This window comes from Harpegnathos saltator, unplaced genomic scaffold (genome assembly GCF_003227715.2).
Source record: "Harpegnathos saltator strain DR-91 unplaced genomic scaffold, Hsal_v8.6 scaffold714, whole genome shotgun sequence".
NCBI classification, from domain to species: Eukaryota; Metazoa; Arthropoda; class Insecta; order Hymenoptera; family Formicidae; genus Harpegnathos; species Harpegnathos saltator.
This window is the reverse complement of record NW_020230554.1, coordinates 593,915-615,000: the sequence shown is the minus strand read 5'-3', so window position 1 is coordinate 615,000 and position 21,086 is coordinate 593,915. Positions and strand designations below refer to the sequence as shown.

The 21,086-nt window shown below is 52.0% G+C and overlaps 1 protein-coding gene across 1 annotated transcript in view; it reads left to right on the top strand.

The window, feature by feature from the left end:
* Rh5 (Rhodopsin 5) overlaps positions 1 to 2,866 on the top strand; it is a 5,242-nt gene extending 2,376 nt beyond the window's left edge. The window contains exons 3-8 of the mRNA XM_011145815.2: positions 557 to 772; positions 1,063 to 1,193; positions 1,490 to 1,662; positions 1,746 to 1,903; positions 1,986 to 2,081; positions 2,449 to 2,866. Coding sequence (XP_011144117.2) covers positions 557 to 772; positions 1,063 to 1,193; positions 1,490 to 1,662; positions 1,746 to 1,903; positions 1,986 to 2,081; positions 2,449 to 2,557 — 883 coding nt within the window. The 3' untranslated portion in view covers positions 2,558 to 2,866. The remainder of the gene's footprint in view (positions 1 to 556; positions 773 to 1,062; positions 1,194 to 1,489; positions 1,663 to 1,745; positions 1,904 to 1,985; positions 2,082 to 2,448) is intronic.
* The last annotated feature ends 18,220 nt before the right edge of the window (positions 2,867 to 21,086 follow it).

Genomic DNA, 21,086 nt, shown 5'->3' with positions numbered 1-21,086 from the left:
AGTCCGCCGTCGTTTGGGAGAATTTAGCGCACTGGATAGCGCGCGCGCGCACGGGCGTGTATATGGATATGGATCGCGGCTTCCAAAGAGTCCAAGTGCTGACAATTAAAAGCGAAAAGAGGAGATCGTGCCGTCTCTGATTGAAAAGCTCGCGTCTAGTCGAGGCGAACGTTCGCGTCGTATCTTTGAAGCGTGCTTCCATTAAAATTTACTCGACGCATCCGGGCGTCCGTGTAATTTTATTAATGATTTCTACGCGAAGAATAAGGCATGATTTCTCTCGAAATCTGCAGCCTCTCCGAGATTTCACGTCCTGAACATTATGTTTAATGTCGACTATCGATCTCGCGCAAATGCTCGTGAAGCCCTCGTTGTCGCCATCTCTATACTCGCGGTAGAACCGTGTCGGCACTCTTGAGAGCTGTGCGACCTCTTAATCAATACCGTAAAAGGTGGGAAATTATATCAATAGGCATTTTTTTGGTTCGGGAGTAAAAAGTTGCCGGGAATCCGAACGTGTTCGGAATTTCGATTGCGGGATTGCGATTGTTTGTAGATCGAAATCCCTGAGGACACCGTCGAACATATTCGTCCTGAACCTGGCCGTGTTCGACCTGCTGATGGCAACGGAGATGCCTATGCTGATCATAAACAGCTTCCTGGAGCGCACGATTGGCTGGGAGACCGGATGCGAAGTGTACGCGGTGCTCGGCGCGATTTCCGGAATGGGCCAGGCGATCACCAACGCGGCGATCGCCTTCGATCGATACAGGTCAGCGGGATGAAGCTTGAGCGATCTCGACGCCGCGAATCGTGAGCTCGAAATTGAATGGCGTATTCTCGCGGACGACGCATGTCGATCGCGGAATTGGGGCGAAAAATTAGGGTCGAGAGTCCTGCAGTTTAATCAACGAGAAGCGCGGGATTTCCCATCGGGCAATCGGCGTCGGCATTGTTCGCTTGACAGCCGGGAGGGGTGAAAGAGATCAGAGGAAGGATCGCAGCACCCCTTGAGCGGCGCTCAAAATGATCAAACACTGTATATCGTGCTTGGTATTGCAGGACGATTAGCTGTCCTATTGACGGTAGACTCAACGTCAAGCAAGCTATAGTGATGGTTTTGCTCACGTGGTTTTGGGCATTGCCCTTCTCGATACTACCGATGACGGGGTTGTGGGGTCGATACGTGGCAGGTAAGCAGGTACCTTCCGAACCCTCCATCGTCCCGTGGAAAAATGTTCACTTTTCCAGCATTTGATTTCCATATTTAAATTTCGAAGAATCGAGTTTTACATCACCGTCCGTCGCTTCACCCGCATCGAGAATTACTCGTCCGAAATTAGAATACGGTGTCTTCAGGAATAATTTTATCTCATTCTCTCTCTCTCATTCTCTCTCTCTCTCTCTCTCTCTCTCTCTCTCCGCGAACGGAAAAAGAGCAGAACATTCTCGTCCGGGAAAAATAGCCGATGGGTCGTATAATTTGCAGAGGGTTTCCTCACCACGTGCAGCTTCGACTACCTCACAGACGACGAAGACACGCGCACGTTCGTGATAACGATATTCTTTTGGGCCTACGTTCTGCCGATGTTGCTGATCGTGTACTTCTACTCCCAACTGCTGAAATCTATTCGTAATCACGAGAAAATGCTGCGCGACCAAGTAAGCGGAAAAATTGTGCGGTTGGTCGGTCTCGCGCTGGCGAGGGAATTGGATTTTCACGACGCGCGTGTTTGTATGCATAGGCGAAGAAGATGAACGTCAAGTCGCTCGTGTCGAACCAGGACAAAGAGAGAAGCGTCGAGATGAGAATCGCGAAAGCCGCTTTCACGATCTTCTTCCTCTTTGTCCTTGCATGGACGCCGTACGCGGTGGTCGCCTTAACGGGAGCCTACGGAAATCGGTAACTCTCGCTCGATTTCCCCTTCCAATAGATCCCAAAACGCCCTTCTCTTTTATGGCGATACATTTTCGGTATGTTGCAGCGAAGCGCTCACTCCCTTGTCGACAATGTTGCCGGCCATTTTCGCCAAGACGGTCTCGTGTATCGATCCATGGATATACGCGATCAACCACCCTAGGTAACACACGGGGTAGACGGGGTAGTTGGGGTAAAACGTCCAGTAATCGGCGCTTTTGCGCGGCTCCCATCAGTTATTTAAGTGTACGGGGATTTAAAAGAAATACATAATTAATAGATCCCCCCCGAGTATCGATCCCAATATCAATTTGAGCAAATTCGCGCAAGGGTGCCTAAAACCGACCGATTTTGCATTTTCCGGTCTGTCGAAGTATTTACATAGCTCGTAGTTTCTATAGCTAGTTGGGATCGGACAGACGCTCGTAGCTTGTAGGGTAGTCGAGGAGAATTAATGAACGACTCCGCCGCTTGCAAAAATGCCCCTCTTATGGCGGTCGATTTTTTAATTCGGTAACCCGGCGGTTCAGGTATCGACAAGAGTTGGAGAAGCGCTGTAAGTGGCTGGGAATTCGGGAATCAGCGGCCGATGACAACGTGTCGGCGCAGACCGAGAAATCTACCACAGAGGAGTCGTAATCTCGCCGATGGTGGACGTCATCGGTGTCGATTGTCGAGAGGACGCCGATCGATCGTGTCGCATTGTCACCACCAATGCAATCTTGACCGGTCGCCTAGATATACGCATATATATATATATATGTATCTTTTATTCTCTTCCTCTCTCCCACCTTTCCTTTTTCCCTGAGATGCATCTCACTCGTGGATACGATTGGCCGAGAACTCTGTCCGATTGCAACGAGAATCTTTAATAAAAGAAGACTGGGCGCTGTTTAACTCATATACGTCGAGAGATACTGTATAAATATAATCAGAGCATATATGAAAGTGGTTATTTGGCTTTTCACATCCATGCGAATCCCCCCGCAATAATAAATTCAGCCTTGATGCGTTTCAAATTTCCCCTCGATTACTCATCGACGCTTTCGTCGGGCTTTCCGCGGCTTGTTAGAGATGGCGATGCGCGAAGGTCCGTGTTGTGCTGCCATCCCGCCAGCGCAAGCTTCCATCGACCTCGAATTAAAAATCTCAAGGTGCGACTTGATTGCCCGACTGCACTGTGTTTATTGACGCAACGATGCAAAATATTCGCACAAACAAGATCGATGATCGCGGTCCTTGCCAAATGTGGAATGGGAAAGTGGATTGTGTTTTACCGTGTATTTTCTTTTGTCATTCTTCACAAGCAATCTTCTTTTTCTTTTTTGCCTCTCTCGCATATATATAGAGCGGCCAAACATTAGTACGCGATGCTTTAGCTGCGCAGTTTGGAACTTGATTAGAATTGGGAATTTCAACGTGGAAACAGTCAGTCACGATAGTTTTGGGATTATGAGCGATTAAAATTGGTTCGCGATTTCGCGAGTTCGCGTGATTGCCTCCTTTATTTTCATGGGTAAATCAATACGATTCACGACGATGTATTCGGTCGCTTTATACGACTCTCTGCAAGTATTGAACATTCGACACCCGATATTTCTGTCGTCTGCTAATTGACGGCTTTCGAAATAACTCTGCGCGAGAACATGTCAGCTCCGAGGAAAAAAAAATCCCAGATACGATTCGATAGAGATTGATAGAGAGCTCGCGAATAGGACAGTTAACCGCCATAGCTCCTCCTCGACGACGAATTTCGGGGAGCGAGTCGAGGGTCACGAATCAGTCGTTTGAGGTAGTGTAGATTTTCTATCCGTCTGCGGCGAGAGGCGACTTATCTACTGGGCGAATAGAGTGGATAGAGATCTCTTTCTGTCCTCCGAGAGAGAGTGGAGAAACATTGTCTTATCTCGGAACGAGGTCACGTGCCACCCGAAGCGCGGAAGAAGCCCCGGATAGAAAAGAAAGTCGGCGAGAAGAGGCGAAGACGCGAAGTAGGGATAAGAACGAGGGGGGAGGGGGGGAAAAAAGGCGAGCAGGGCGAAGACAGCTCCGAAGAATACCACGGCACGTTCGCGTTTATGTGTTATCTTTTAGTCCGGGGAAAAATATTGTCCTACAAATCAACTCCGGCTGAGAAATTGCTCGGCCGTGAGGGGACCGTGAGTTCTGCTAGTCATTGATCGTCCAACTTTCGCCTTTTCCTCATCCTCCTCCTCCTCCTCCTCCTCCTTCTCCTTCTCCTTCTCCTTCTCCTTCTCTTTCTCCTTCTCCTCTATCTCCTCCCGACAACTCCCGTGGCAATCGAATTAGTTTCTTAATGATAAACTCGATGGCCGATATATACGGTAGTTTCGCGCGATCTTTGCCCGTACACCTTCGCAGCAATTCGAGCATCGCGTTCGCCCTCTCGAAAGTTTTTTACTACGCCCGCCGAGCGTAAAAATTCGCGAGTGATGCGCGCGCGCCTCTTTTTATGCGCTAACGTCTTTTGTATTATAGCGTGACTGACGAGAGACGTATCGTTTTTTCCTTCATCCCTTCGTCTTCCTTTTATATTTTACGAGAGAGAGAGAGAGAGAGAGAGAGAGAGAGACAGCCTTTGGACGCGCGCTTGTTACAGAAAATTGAGAGGATCTCCTTACTCTCTCGTTATCTCGATCCCCTTAACTCGCTCCGTAGCGTCTTTCCGTCCTCCGTTGCGGGAATGATATTCTATATGAATCCGCGGAGAAAATCTCGATGCTCCACGACGGCGTTTCACGTGCGCCGCGAAACATGTCCCCGGGATATATCTCGTTGAAAGCGTCGCGTTGCACCGACGCGTGTGTTTGTTATCCAGCTTCAGTCGTCTTTTGCTCGCGCTTCTCTCCCGTGTATCGCCACGCGGAGCTCCGCTTGGCGATATTGATTAATCGTCGCCCACACTCTACGGCACGGCGCCGAAATTATTTGACAGCGACGTGCGTCTCTGCGAAAGCTCGCAGCTCATCACGAGTGCGCTGCAATAACACGTCACCTTCGATCGTCTTTCGATGTCGCGGGGACTTGCCGGCGCGTTTGTAGCGCGCCGCCGATATCGCTCGTCGAGTGCAACGCCGGAAAGTGCTTGTAGCGAGAGAGAGAGAAAGAGAGAGAGAGAGAGTCGCTTTTTTCGTTTAAACGTCCAACTCCGAGAATAGCAAAATGCCGATGGGCTGCGAAAGCGCGCGCGAGCACTCGGCTCGCGATCTCCGTTTCAGCGAGGCGTATTTTTTCTCGCGATTGTCCGCGAGACGATCGCGAGAGGAACAGAGGTAATGAATAACGCGCGACAGCATGCTAACTTACTGTCTAACTTTCTTGCTCGCAAGAAACATTGCTCCATGAATACATATATACGCGTACATGTACATGTCTCTCTTCCCCTCTCTCCTTCCTCTCTCTCTCTCTCTCTCTCTCTCTCTCTCCCCCTCTCTCTCCCTCCCCCCTCTCTCTCTCTCTCTCTGTACCTATGCGGCAGGAGGGGAGGGGACGGTCGAGACTCGGTCTCGTGAAATATGTACAGCCACCGAAGCGCATGGAGAAGTTTGGAATCTGACGGACAGAGCTGGAAAGAATCGCAATCGCGCTCCACCGCGAGCGAAGACGTCGCGCCGGAGTAATATTTTTATTCGCCAAAGAGCCCTCCGTCGTCGTACTCGTTCCCGGGACTTTGGCCGCGCGACCTACGAAGCTTCTACGGAAGATTAAGAAGAAGGCGGTGCGCAGCAGCAGCAGCAGCAGCAGCAGCATCCAGCATCCTTTGCCCGAGGCCGGCCGTTGTTGCGCGCGTCCGCCGGCGACGTTCGGCCTTCCGACGAAATAATTAGCGCGATTCCGCGCCAGCGACGCGGCTAGCGAGCGCGAAAGAGCGCTAATTGGACACAGCGCGATTTCGGTAAGCGGAAAGCCCGGTCAACCGGGCTCTCCGTCGATAATTGTTTCCATCGGCCGCTATCCTAATCCATCAGGGAAGACAAGGTGATTACGTGGCCGGCGCGCGTTCGCCCCGGTCGAGAAAGTTTAGTCCGCCCGGCCGAACGGCCCCGGTGAGTCGTGAACTCGGAATGCGGCTCGTTGGACAGTAGGCGGCCAGTTCGCGGAGACAGTCCGGGCAGTTCGGTTAATATGCAGTTAGTACGTCATTTGTTTCTCGCCGCCGGGGAGGGCTTATCATAATCTTTGACATCACGGGACACCCCCTCGACCCCGGATCTCCGGCTGTTATCGCGGTGGCCGATAAGGGCGCGCATGGCCGGCGGGGAGCTGGTGTCCGGTCGATTTCTCGGGGATCATGGAGGCTCGAGGACTCGACGGCGCGCAACTCTCTCTCGGCGGCAGCCGCTCTCTCTCTCTCTCTCTCTCTCTCTCTCTCTCTCTCTCTCTCTCTTTCTCGCTCGGCAGCGGCCGCGTTTTACATCGCGACGGAGAGAAGAATAAATCCGGCGTCGCGTGCGCGCTGGATATTACAAAATGCTGGAAATGGCGGGGCGCATCGGGACGAATTTATTCGCGCCTCGAGGGCGCCCGGAGAGTCTCACCGTAGGGAAAAGCTTTCGAGAGCGTCGAGCTAACGCGGTTAAGAGGGAAGTTCGCCCGATCACGCGCCGAACAAACGCCGCGCCGCGACTTTTGCCCGTTCCCACGTCGCCGCGTCCCGCCTCCGCTGGTGGCTTTTCTTTTTTTTTTCCCCTCTCTCTTTTCTCTCCTTTCTTTTTCTCACGGAAACGCCCGCTCGTCGTTGCCGCGACACCGGCGCAGTCTACCGGGAAATATATATGCGGGCCATTGAATGACAGGATTTCCAATCAGTGGAAATCCCATCGTGCTCAAGGCGGCCCTCGGCAGCAACCGTCGAGCGTCGTCGTCACCCCACGATATTCCGGGCATTCCTTTTTCGTCTCCCGGTGCTTTCGACTTACGTACAATCAAAGTTTTCTGCGCCAAGTCTGTGCAACGACGGCGCGAAGGCAGTCGGCGTCGACGAGCGAACGAGTGAACGAAGGCGGAGAGAGATGAGAGCGAAGAAGAGCCGGGAGAAAGATGGATCTAGGCGGGAGGGGGGAAGTGAGAAAGCAAAGAGATAGGGACGAGAAAAAAGAGAGAGAGCAAAGAAGGAGAGAGAGAGAGAGAGAGAGAGAGAGAGAGAGAGAGAGAGAAAAAGAAGGGGCGGGAGAGCACGGGGCTATAGGGAAGGTTCGGCACAGGACGAGGACTCAAGAGTCGAGGAAATCCTTGATTAGATGTTCGCGTCAAAGGAACTCTTCGCTCGCCGAGAGTCGAAGAAAGGAGAAGAAAAGAGCGAGGTAAAGAAAGGCCGCCGCGCTGCGTCGCGTCGCGTCGCAGCCCGGTCTGGAAGGCGAATTAAAAATAGTTTCTGACTATGAACGTCGCGGGATCGATTGCCATTCTATCTGTCGCGTCCGTGAGAACGAGGGCGAGAGAGAGAGAGAGAGAGAGAGAGAGAGAGAGAGAGAGAGAGAGAGTGAGAGAGAGAGAGAGAGTGAGAGAGGAGAGGGAAAGGCGGGTAGATAGAGAAAGAGGTAGGGGAGAAAAGAAGGACGAGTCGAAAAGGGCCGCGCCTTTCGAAAGCGGAATGGAATCATCTAACTCCCGTTCAAGATACGTCCCGTTCCGTCCTATTTCCTGAGGTCGCGCCGAGCGACGGCCAGTTATGGATGTTGAAAATTCAATTACGCGGGATTTATGGCTGCCGGCGCTGGGCATATTTATTATCGCACTATCCCCTTCTGCAACTTCCGTTATCCTCCGCGCGCACCCGTGCACCCGTCGCCGTTCCCGACCGATGACGTCCGTTTCCCATGTGACGCTGTGATGATTAAATGGAAATTCGTCCCCGCGACGCCGGATAATCGACGATCGATTCTCGTTAAAACCGGCGAGAAAGAAGGGCAGAAAGAAAGGGAGAGAAGAAAGTCTCGTCTCTCTCGGGTCCCCCGTCCCTGCCGATCTCTCTTTCGTGCGCCCGACGGCGTCCCGAAAACGTCGAAGGTCGTCGAGGCCGGGCGGACAGCGGCCGCGACCGACGATGATTTGCGGGCTCTCTCGATCGTTCGGGACGGAACGACGAGGGCAGTCGAGGCCGAAAATCGACCTCGAGTCGAGTATAGTCGTCGGCCGGCCGGCCGGTCACGTTGATCGCAACGTTTCGGTCGTTGGCGCGAGTGTTCGTGGCAATCACACGCGCGCGATTACCGGAATAATATTCGCGTCGATCAGTTACCGCATACCTCTCCACCCAAATGAATAGTCGCGAGCGCAGTTGACACTGCGAATGCGTCAACGGCGGCATTATTAAATGCACAATGCGCGGCACTTAATGACGTGACAATATCCGCATATTATTATTAATTTATACATAATTAATAGGTGGCGCGTTTCGGTTGCGATCGCGACGTAAACTGCGCCGCGGTTTCATACGCTCGGCGCTTTCGAGTAAAAACGAACTATCCCTCCGCCGGATACAAACGGAATAAATTTGCTTAATCGCGCCGCTCATTAGCACCCGAACTTTAGTCTGTGCGCAGCGTTATCGTGTCATACCCGCCGCGGAATTGCCTCCTCTCTCTCTCTCTCTCTTTTAAACGCGGCTTATCGATCGCGTATATCTTTAATCCGGAGCTGCGCGCTCATTTATTTCGGATCGGTAATGAACAGAGGTGCGTATGATTGCGCGTGCGTTTCCCGCTCGAGCGAAGAAACTTGTATTTGTCGTCCGTTTCGAGCGCACGTCTCGGCGCTACGTTATAAACAATGAAATTGACAAAACTGATATAAAATATAAATAGTTGATATAATAATGTAATGGTTAATATAAATATAAAATCAGTCAAATCAAGTGTGTACACTGTTTTTTTTTTTTTTCTAAAATTGCGATTCTCCCTTATCGTCGGCGTCGCGCCGCCGCGCCGTAAGTAGTCGCAGACGCGTCGCGGTCGGACGGAGCGCGGAAGCCAGGCGCTGCCCGGCCGCGCGCGTCTGCAACTACTTAGGTGCGCGGTGTTTGCAGCTCCTACCGCAGAGAAATGTGATCCCGTGCGAGTGATCCTGTTACACACGGCGGAATTTAGCGCGAAATTCTCTTCAATTTTCTTTCTCGTAAACATTTTTTCAAATTCATAAAAATACAGCAACGCAGGACGCGGACGCGGACGGCGGCGGCGGCGGCGGCGGCGGTGGAATTATCCTCCGGACTTTTGTTTCAAGCCCTAATTGCTCGAGGAAGCACTTACAGAGAAAATACGCGTCTCTCACTTTTCAGCTCTCTCTCTCAACAATATATCCGAGGTTCATAAAAACCCGGGCCGGGGACGCATTCAGACGTTTCCTCGTTAGCCGTGTGTCGTGGAACGTCTGGGCGTCGTGGAACCGGAGCCGCGGCCGGTTTTATTCCTCGCGGATACACTTTTCTCCCTATTGGACTGCGCGGGCGATATGATTGTGGCGCACCGGCGGCGGCGCGCGGCCTCGAGTTAATTAACTCTGAGTTAGCGATCCGTTGCCCTCCTCCCAGATTATGATCCTGCATACAACGTAGGTTATACCGAAGGAAAATTTGGTTAATCGAATTTATCGCCAACCGACATTGATGCAATTAGCCTCAAGTCCAGGGAATTAAAAACGCCCGGCTCTCTGCGCAGAGGCGCTTGAAATAAATCTGGCTCCAATTAAAAATGCTAATTCCTTCGGAGCGCGTCGCCAGGGCTGAAGGCGAATGTAGGTCGCGCGGTGGTCGCGGCGCGGCGGAGGTATCTCCCCGAAACTTCCACGTCGAGGCTCGAGATGGAGGAGAGCGCGGAACGTAAGATCCGCGAGCGTGACGACTCGCCCTGTAGATCAAGTCGCGCCGCCGCGCCGCGCTGCGCCGCGCCGTGTCGGCCGACAATGGCGCGTTTAACCGCGATTAGAAAATTATCGTCGGATCGCACGCGATGATAAATCCCAGCCGATTATCGCGCTCTCTCGAGAGAGCGGGAGTCGTCGTCGTCGTCGTCGTCGTAACGAAAGCGCGCGACGAGATCGTTGGCGCGCGCTTCGCAACCCTCGCCAAGCCGCGCAACGCATTAATATCTCGACGCGAAGATGAAACATAACAAACATATCGTCGGCGTGGAGCATGCCGTAACAGGGCGACGTAATAGCGACTCTGTCGAGTCGATTCGACACCGGCTGGCCGGGCCGGTACTCCACGCTAACTACTGACTGCGACAATCTGCATTGCGTGGTTCGCGCACACAGAGAGCGACACATCGACGGCGCGGCGGCCGGTCTGCGCCGCGCGTCGCTATTGCAAACGTAAGGGACGTGTACGGTCCTGCTATCGACCATGTTTCATCTGTCATATCGGCCCGATACGCGCAAAGCTACGCGCGGCCCGGCCTAGCCGACGATCGCGCGCTAATACGAATTACTTCGGCTTCCGCTAATGCGCGACCGCAATTCATTCCCGCGCGCGCGGGGCCGCTTTCCACCGTGCGTGCGTGCGTACGTGCGTGTGTATAACTGCAAGAATAAACGCGATCATCGTGCACATACACACACACACACACACACACATACACACGCGGCATTTTCCGCTTTCCGTTGCGCCAAATTTATGTAGCATTTTTTCCCTGCACGCAAAATAATGAGAAATAAAATTGAAGAATTAGCTTCGGGGAGCGGCATACATACGGACGCCCGCCCGCGCGGGTCGCGAGGCGGGAACGAGAAAATAAATACGTCTATTTATATGTGCTGCGGCTGGGAGTATCTCATTTGATTGCAAAATTGAAGCTGCGCGTAATATAGAAAAAGCGCTACGCTTACGTGCTGTTTATATTTTACACAGCGCTCGGGCAGCTGCGACGTTATTTCCACATGCTGAAAACACCTGGGAGCCTCGCGAGCCGAGCATAGGCGCGATATTTTTTCGTCGTTTTACCGAGCGCACGCACATACAGAGGAGGGGGGCTCTCTCTCTCTCTCTCTCTCTCTCTCTCTCTTATTTATATTTTCCTCGCATATATACGGATTTAACAGGTAAAATTTCCTAACGGAAGAATTATTGTGAAAGGCATTTGCACACGTGTATCTGTAGGTGAAAGGTACTCGCAAAATGAAAGATGCGAGCGCAAGACGAGCCGGATTTTCGCGTCTCTGCTGCACCCGCGCTAAATTAAACACAAAAATCTCTCAACCGCGTCGTTGTTTCCTGCGTAAAACTGCAAATCATCGGCGAGGTCGGAAGGAGTATAAGAAAACCGCCGCCAGAGAGCGCGCGGTATCGCCGATCGCGCACGTCGAAGAAAATGCAGTCAAAGGTCCCGGTGCGAATTAACGCGAGCGCCAGTGAACTGCCGTGACAGCGAAAATGGCGAAAAAAATAGCACGGCAGCACGACGACGACGTCCGATAGGTGCTGCTCGTGAAGCACCGTAAAAGTTCACCGGTAGGGAAGATAAAAGGTAAAACTACGTCGTAACAGTGCGCAAACTAGCAACGCGGACGAACTTTCGAAGATAAACTACCTGATCCGCTGACGACCCTCAAAAACTTGCTTCGCAGCGTATCTTGCCTTCTTGTAACGTAAACGCGCGCCGTCAAACGGCCGATTTAACTCGGCACGACGTGTACGACGAGCGTTTTCTCTCTCGCGAATTCTCCCGCTCTCCTTCCCCCTGCCCTCTCCCCCCCTCCCCGCCTTCTTCCCCTTCGTCCCATGATCGCGCCGTGCAAATCGAGATACGAATCTTCGATAATACGAAGAGCAGTTTGCCGTCTTGACGAAGTTTTCCCTGGGAGTACGCCATGCTCGAGGTTCAAACAATTAGAAATTTAGAATTCATTTCCATGTATTTGTATCCGATCGCTCCGCCCGCGTCTCTTATCCACGTCTGTTCTTTATATTCAATTTCATTTCATTCAATTTCTTTATATTCAATTTCAAAGAACAATGTATCGAATATATGTAACGTACGCGACTGTGGGTGCAATATTCGCGCGTTAAGCGCGTTAAGCGAATATTAGGCAATATCCCGGATAAACAACGGGATTGATGCGGAAAAATTAAACAAACAACTCCACTCTCTCGTAATACTTTTATTCTTATCCCTTGTTCGTGTTGTGTATTTTTACAGGATTTCAAGATTCGATAGCAGCAAAGAGGGGATGGAGCCGCAGAATAACGACAGCATTTGTCTCTCGGCCGCCCAATGCGCGCGCCGCTGTCTGACAAGCGCGGCCCTGCTTGGCGATCGACGTCCTTGGAAGACGTCCTTTTGTCCATCTTTTATTTTGGTTCGTACACTTGGCGACGACCGCTATGGTGGGGCAATTACCTTACGACATTGTTGCCACTTTGCTCGTACGCGGCGTATTGTCTCCGCGACCGAGTGATTACGTATCGAGCCGACGAGTGACAAGCACGGAGCGCGTCTGTGCTTTGATAATAATTTCTACCGACTCGTGAAATATTTAATCAGGCTCTCGTCGGCAGCGCGTTCCGTCAACACGCGTTTCTCCGATCGAATCGTCGTGTCGTATCTACGCGAGTGCTAGTGTCAGTGCCGCGATGGAGTGTCTGGAGCAACAAGGAGCAGGATCGAGAGGATGAAGGACGAAGGAAGAGGGACGTGACACCGCGACGCGTCAAATATTTCCAGGTGTGTCAAATCAATTATTACGCGAGACGAGTCCGATTTGAACGAGTCCGATTTTGACGAACGGTCCACCGAGAACGGGGAGACACCCGAGTCGAAATGTAGGCCGGTATTCATAGTTGTCATCGTTTGACAAACAATTACTGCTTCGTGTATATTTGGTTTATATTTGTTTTAGCCTACATTTGTTTCCTGCGGAGATATTTATACATACAGCCGAACAACGGCCCACGAATATCATGAATGTATATATAATTAACTGTGCTCTCGATCAAAGGCTTGAGAAATTTACAGCTATGAATACCGACTGTGGAATTTAATTTTGAATAAATATCGCAAGTGTGTATTGATTTCTTGGTAATCTCTAATAATGCTTCCTGGATCGCGAGTTCCATCTCGTTCATATCCGCTGACCTCTTTTTGCACGTTTTTATTTATATCGTTGTTACTATGTATGGAATGTATGGAATTTAAATCTCAACCGGCACACAGCATTATTGGACACGTAACTGGTTACCTTCGCCTTTATATTTTCTTCCCTTTCAGCTCTTAAGAGCTTCGAAGTCCGTCCAGGCTCCAAACATCGAGAAAGAAAAAGATATTGCGAAAATACAAATGTGTTGTTTCTTGTAAACATTTACCCCCAATCAATCCCAAATCATTTAATACTACCAATGCTTATCGCCTTGCTTATCGCGTGTCCGTTACTTACGCAATAAAGTAAGCTACGCGATGAAAAAAGTCGATCGTCGGGTCATACGTCAGGTGTCAACGGCGAAAATTTTTTAATTACAAAACAATCTTGTTTTGCAGTTGGATTTTCACTGTTGACATCTCGCGTGTGCTCTGTTTGACCTTTTACAGCGCTACTGATTGTAAATTCACAGAGCCTTGTTTGTTTCTTATATATTTTTATACAAAGTACACAACATACAGTAAGTACATAACAGTAAGTAGTTAATATATTGTTAGTTAAAATTAAAAATATATAGAGATCGAATGCAGACAGGACGTGTCGCGATAATCGAGTATCGAATCACCCTGAATACACTTATAAATCAAAAACTGGAGCCGCTGAAGAGGCTGTCGGCAGATTATCGTCGCAACATCAATCGAGGAGAAAACAGCAGCCGTTTGTGCAGCATCGAGGTAGGTCATCAGTTATATCCGGAGATTCTGCATGGATTCTTCAAGTTCGACGGAACTTGCAGGGTGAATGCGGAATCAAAATTTCGACTCGGGTGATACGCTCCCTTCCCCCCCCCCGCCCCTCATTGTCTCGTCGTTCCCCGCACACGAGTGTGCGTGTGTGTCCGTCGAAACACGACGTTGCAGTTTCATTGTAGCGCTCACGTGCTGCTCATCGACCCACCCACCCCTCCCTCCTTAAAGCTGTCTTAATCCGCAGTTAAGCGCAGGGTAATAAACCCCACGGCCGTTCATTAAAGCGGACTTTATGCTCTTTTTATTTGCCGCCACCGCGCGATGTATATTAACGCCGGCAGTAAATATCGCTCTTATCGGCTGCGTTTCGCCACCTTGTTAACACGCGCATTGATTTTTCCTTCTCTCCCGCCTGTCCGACGACGGACAGAGGGAGGCTGCGGGCGAGTCGCCTGCGGCGACGCGAGACGTCGCGACACGAGGTGTACTCGCGGATTTTGATAAATAACATCATTCCGTAAACGGACGAAAAACGTTCGCCGGGCGTCCCGTTAGACCCGAATAATTCAGGCACTCCGGCACGTCTGTCCGTCTACTCGTCCGTCCTCGCTTCGCCATTATACGATGCTCGCCGTGGGGTTCCATCGCCGTGGGCTTCCACCGCCTCGCCGTCGACCCCTTATTCCGGCTATTAATCTCTCCTGGGCAGCCCTGTGGAAATCCAACGCGCTAAAATACGTCACGTCGAAAAAGTACAATCGCGCGGGTCGCGCGAGTAACGCGCCTCGTATTCCCATCGGGCCGATTCAACACCGCGAAACGGCCAAACTGTTGATTCTCGCGTCGGCGAGTCGCTGAGATTCGCGCTCGGTGCGCGCCTTGCTGAGTCTTAGGCCTCGCGCGCAGAAGCGGCAATGGGAAAAGTGCACGCGACGCGACGCGACGATGCCGCGAAATGACTCGGTTCCTCGTCCGTCACTTATCCCCGAGACTTCTCTTCGGGGTCCGTAAAGTGCGCGAGCGCGGCGCGGCGCCAAAGGGGAGAGACTCGTTTTATATTTAAAACGGTTAGTAAATCTAAAAGTCGTAATGGCTCGTACTAAAGATGTCCGTTGAAGAAATAGAATTAAAACTTGAACGAGCCGGTGCGCGCCCTCTCGCCCGCCCTCCCGTCCGCTCGGTTTCGGATAAAAAAGTGAGGCGAGCGAGAGTTGCGCACGCCGCGCCGGGGTTATATCGGACGGAATTAATTGAAGCACTTTAGAAGACTCTATCGTGTAGCCAGTTTACACAGAAGAATGCTGCGCTACGAACGGCTACGAACGTCGCTCTTCAGCGTAATAACATACCTCCGGATTCAGAACGAAAGCTCCAGCGGGGGGAGGCTTTCGTGCCGCGCGGAAAGACGCGGAAAGACGCGACGCGTTGTTCGTCGTCAGTCGCGCTGTAATTTGCCGTCGCAAAATCGCTTGTCGCGCTTCGCCTCGATCGACAAGATACAGGCCGCAATTTAGAGATATCGCAGATTTGTCCTTCGCTTAACGTAAAATGTTAATCTTGGACAAACTGGCCGGGCCCGTCACCTTTGCGCAGGCGGTGTCGTTATCGACTACGTCGTCGTCGCGCCTCTCTTCTCTGCCGCGTGCTTTCTGTCACTTTATCAGATATCGTTATCAGCTACGCACATGGTCGGGGCGGGAAATTGATCCGCGTTAAAAATCAATGGGGAAAGCACCTTTGAAGCGGCTCGGATATCGGCCAGTTGGTGCGCGGCTGGCTCTCGGCGGGTGAAAAATTCTCGCTCTCTATTTGGCGCCGGGCGGTATGCATGCGAGCGAAATGTATTCTACTTCGGCCTTAATATCTCGCGCGCGCGTTTGTATCTAAATCTACATTCGTGCCGGTAAAAAGCGGTGCGCCACCATCCATCGTGCCCGATCGATTTTCCTATCTGCCGGCTCTAAGTACGAGGAAATGTCCTGCCAGTCACGTGCTCGGTCGATCGATATTTAATAGCGGCTGTCACGGTTAGGAATTCGATCGTAAAACTTTCATCTCAATGGCGCTGAACTCGCAAACTACGTCGGGAAGATGTTATCGGCGACTGCTACAGGAACGGTTATACACACACATGTGTATATATATATATATATATATATGTACGTGCATATACAGCCGGGCGCGATACAAAAACAGTTGGTCGATTCTCGTCGACGTGGCCAATCTCGCGACTGTCTCTCGGGAGCAGATTAATAAGCGCGAAATCTCCGCGCGATCCTTGCTCGCTTTCGCGTTTCCCGCGCCGACGGGGTTTGACGTGCGAGCGCGCTCGCAAACAGCCGTATGTGCGTGCGTGTGTGTGTGTGTACACGTTCTCGCAGCGACGAGAGGAAAGATAGAATACGCGGCTGGCGTATTCTCGCCGATAGCTGTTATCGATAGCGCGTCGCAAACGTTTCCAATAGCTGTAGTCATGGAAGCTAAGGTCTAAAGCAAACACGATCAACGCCTGCCGGAGTGATACAGTGCACGGATTGTTCCCCGCGTGTACGGGCGACTATTATCGTACGAAAGCGTACGGGACGTACGCGGCCGGATTAATCTGTATCTGTGTATCGATGAAAACTGATTACAAGCAGCTCGCGCAATTTATAACGCGCGACACAGCCGCGCTCGCATCGATCTTGTCGTTTTTCGACGGTCTCGTCGCGCCGCGTCGCGCCGCGCCGCGCCGCGCGCGTGTCCGAAGGATCCAGACTCCCGGAAGATCTGGAGTTTATTATCCACCGCCGGGGCGATAAGTTTTCGGAGATTCGCGCTGTTTCTCCAATCGCTCAACGCACCACGGCACGACGGTGATTTTCTGAACTTGAATCCCGGGCGCAAACTTCTCTTCGGTTTTATTAACTCTTTTTATTAACTCGTTTCGTTAACTTTATGAATTTCTGGAAAGAGCTTTTATTAAAAAGCGCCCGTTAAAAATGCGGCTTCTTTGTGCCTTCGTTAATTTTCTCTTGTTGTTTTTTTCAATTTTTTTTAGTTTTTTTTTTACACCCCAAGAAGACGATTTTCTTATGAATTTCTCTCTACTGAGAAGGCTTTTTAATTTATATTGCCGACCCTCCATGGGGGCCGCTTTAAGCGCGGATCCGTCGATTAATTCTTTCGCAGCCGCGTAAAGAGATTAACGTGCGTTCGAGCGTGATACGTAACGCAGACGTCTCGTTATCCGGCGACGGCATCCTGCGAGGAGGCGCGCGCGATCTTTCGAAATTGGCCGTTTCGCGTGCAACGGCGCGCAATAAAAGCCGGCGCACGCGGCGCGGCAAAGTGCTGCTTCTGCAAGGGAACTACCCCGCGGAATACCCCGGCACGGGGTATATCTCGAGACTAATTCGAAACCGGTTAAGGGAATCGCGAGGGCGAATCCCCGCGGCAGATGCTCTCGCGAGCGTTCACAGACAGGCGCGCGCGCGCGCTTCGGTTTCGCAAGAGCGGCATGCGATAATAGAAGCGTGCAGAAGCGGAGTCGGTGCGAATAGCGTGCACTTCCGTGTTTCACGATGTCTGGCGACAGTCGCGTTAAATCTACTCGAAATTTAAGCCTAGTTACTGCGCGCGGAAACGCAGAGGGAGAAAAGTGGACGAGGGGAGAGGGAGACAGGAAGACACGAGCTAAGACGTCGAGCCGGCTCGCTGGCGAACAAGCGAAACGGGCGAAGCGAAGGGATGAGGGAGCGAGAGAGAGAGAGAGAGAGAGAGAGAGAGAGAGAGAGAGCGCGAAAACGGCCTTGTCCGTTCGCGCGACGCAGCCCCGCGGGCCAATACTTGCGCCGCCGGTAGCTAAGGGGGATGCAAACGTCGTGCCCGAGACTGAAATACTAAAGTGAGCTTAAGTGCGTTGCCATAGGGACCCCGGGGGTTGGGAATCGGCACGGTAGGTTGGTGGAACACGGTTGAGAGACGGGTCGCGCGCACGAGTATGCCGCGTGCACGATGACGAAGACGAAGACGAAGACGAAGACGACGACGACGACGACGACGACGACGACGACGACGACGACGCCGCCGCTTTCTGCACCACCGACGAGCCGTTGTGTGCGTCCCTATTCTCTCTTTTTTCTTTCATCTGCTGCGCTATTTCACCCGACCAAGAGATTCGCGACATTTTCCTTCTCTTCCTGCGACACCTTGCGCGCCCAGCACTTAACTGTCCGGAAGTAAGTGCGATCGAGATTTTCATGGATTCACGCGCGAAATTGAAATCCTCCCCGTGAGAGATCAGCCGCGGATGCGAAGCTCAGTGTTCGCGGAGGGTCGTCGCTTTCGGCCGGGACGGCTCCTTACTTTTTACGAAGTACGAAGGAGAAGAAACGGCGAGAGAACGGCCGGATGGTCTTAGGAAAGTTCCACCTTGCCTGAGTGGAAGTGCGGATCCGCGCGCGGCGGTCGCGATAAACGGCCGCGCTCCGTCGTACATCGTTATTTGGTCGCGCGCGCGCACGTGAAGGGTTATCTGAATTTAAATTTGCTCCAAGTGCCGCGTATACGCGAGAATAAATTACCACGAGGAGGAGGCGTATATTATAGTTTTCTCCCGGCTGCGGAATAAACGGGGCGCGAGCTCTCGCGAGGTCGCGCGACTACCGACTTACACTGAGAAATTTCTCCGTGAGACGCGCGAGAGCGCCAGGCAAGACTATGTAGGCGATTCGGAGAGAATATTTTATCGGAAAGAGAGAGGGAGGTGGTGTAAACGAGAAAGTGAGAAGGAGCGAGGGAGAGAGCGGCAGGAAGCGGTAAGAAAGGTGGAGACGATATTGATAGGAAACATCCACGCGGGCTGCGAGACTCATAGAGAGCAGAAAAGGGAAAGAGAAGGAGAAAAAGAGAGCAAGAGAAGGAGGGAGGAGGAGGAGGAGGAGGGGGGAAAGAGAAGGGATTCGTCGAATTTTAATACGCTCTAAATACGTCAAATGCGTAACGCATGCGCGGCGCGTTCGTACGTTTCGTACAGGTACAGCATTACGTAAGCCCACGTACATCTGGCAAATGCATTTCCGCAGCGGATGCACATCGGCGCGGAAGAACTCCGTTCGGGAATCTTTAGTAAAGCCACTGATACGCTATCGGGAACGCGAGGGAATCGTCGCGACTTACAGCCGCGCGATAAGTTTCCGCGCGACATCGAGACGTATCGCTCGTTCGTTCGTTCGTTCGTTCGTTCGTTCGTTCGTTCGTTCGTTCGTTCGTTCGTTCGTTCGTTCGTTCGTTCGTTCGTTCGTTCGTTCGTTCGTTCGTGCGATTTTGCACGCACGTGCTCGTCAATTATTATCGCGCGCGCACCGTCTCACGTCTTCTTTCGCGCGAAACGCGCGCAACGAGCCATCTCGCGTGCTCCACCAGCAGCGTGGAAACTTGGAAATTAGGGCCTACCTCTCGCAGGCCCTCGGGTATTGGTCGTTGTGTTTTCTCGGCCTCGCCGAGTGTTGTTATTAAAATTAGAAAGTTTGATGGAGAGAGCCAACGCGGGTGTAAAATATTAAGGCAATCGGGAATAATAAATACTTGGTTTTTGAAAATGCTCACATCACAGAGTCTGGGGCCATTAACACGCTCTGTGCACGGATTAATTTCACATGACTCGTCGTGCCCGTGCGTTGTTACATTATGAGCGACGAATTTTCATTCGTCAAACAACGTATCTCACGAAATGCACCTCATGAAAATAATTACAGACGCATTTCACGATTGCGTTTCGTTTCGGAGCCGAAGTATCAAACGGCCTGAAAGGAAAGTTCAATGAGAGTCCCATCGCGGCGGTCCGCGCGACACGAGACGTATTAATTAGAACGAAAATTAAGGTAGAGGCAAAATTGCGATTTGGGAGCGTTGCCTTCCGAATTTCTGTCCGAAGCTCTTTGGAGACACGCGGAAGTTTCGCCGCGCGATATTATATATCGCTCCGCGACGATCTCTCCTTCTCTACTCGCTTTAATCGCTCTCTTTCTCTATTTTCAAAAACACCCGCACTGCGGAGGAAATCACCGTCGATTCGGGAAATACGAGCAAATGGAGAGCGCTTTCTCTCTCTCTCTCTCTGTCTGTCTTTTTCTCTTTCTCTATCTTTCTCTCTCTCTCTCTCTCTCTCTCTCTCTCTCGACGTGACGTAACGACACCGCCGGGGACACACAAAGTGATAAACAAGTGAGCGGCGCGGCGAGCGGCAATTCTTGTTCCATATTCCGCTGCTTCCGTTTCTCAATTTCCGCCAAGTAGAGAACGTAATAGGGGTAACGACGGATATTTATTCCCGTCTCGAACGACGCGCGGCCGGCATCGCGGCCGTTTATTATTTGCAACGTAAGTCGTCGCACGTCCGCAACAATACTTCGTAAGTCCGTAATTTGCATCTCGTTGCGGATGTATTCCATGTCGTCCGCTACGTATCAGCTCCACGAGGCACCGTCGTTAAACGAATTTTCTTCGCGCGCGTCCTTCCTTCCTCCGTTCCTTTTGCGTACGACGCCTTTCCGCCCGTCCAACTTCCCGACATCGCGGACGTTTCCCTCCGTGTTTACTCCGGTTGGCGTTGTCGCGGGGATAAAAATTTCCGCATTCTCGCCACGATCGCAAGACGGTCGAAATGACGAAGGACACCCCGTAGGTTGCACGAACGCGGAGGTGACGTTGCTGCAACGTCGGGGCGCAACGGCCCGTCGCTAAAGCCCTCGCGACGAGGAATATACTTTATTAAATCCGCGGTCGGCGTCTGTTGCGAATGGGAAAGAGTAACGACGCGCTCGGCGACGCGGACGTGGTCGGCGGCGGCGGCGGCGGCGGCGGCGGCGGCAGCGGCAAATCGTCCTTCTCTTAACTCGGGAGTGAAACGCGCCGGTTGATGACCAGGGGGTGAAGGAAGGCGCGGGCGAAGGTGAGAAGCACCTCGGCATCATGGTTACTTCGTTAACCCTTTGCGCATAGTCGAGCGGCACCAGCTTCACTGCGTTCAGCCGCGCTCTAACGACATTTCGCGTGTCGCTGTCGTCGTCGTCGTCGTCGTCATCGTCGCCGTCGCCGTCGCCGTCGCCGTTGGCGGCGGGAATGGACGCGCGGAACGTGGAGAGATGTAACCGCTTTCGCCGCTCTGGAGAGACGCCTGGGGCTTTAAGCCCAATCCGTTTCTTCCGGGCTGTGGGCAGGAGGGGAGGTGAGGGGCTAAATTTTTCTCGAAATTATTGAGCGAGCGCAAGACTTTCGGATGGCTTTCTCAGAGATCTCATGGTCTATCCAGTCTGACGGCAGCGTTTACAAATGCGTAGATG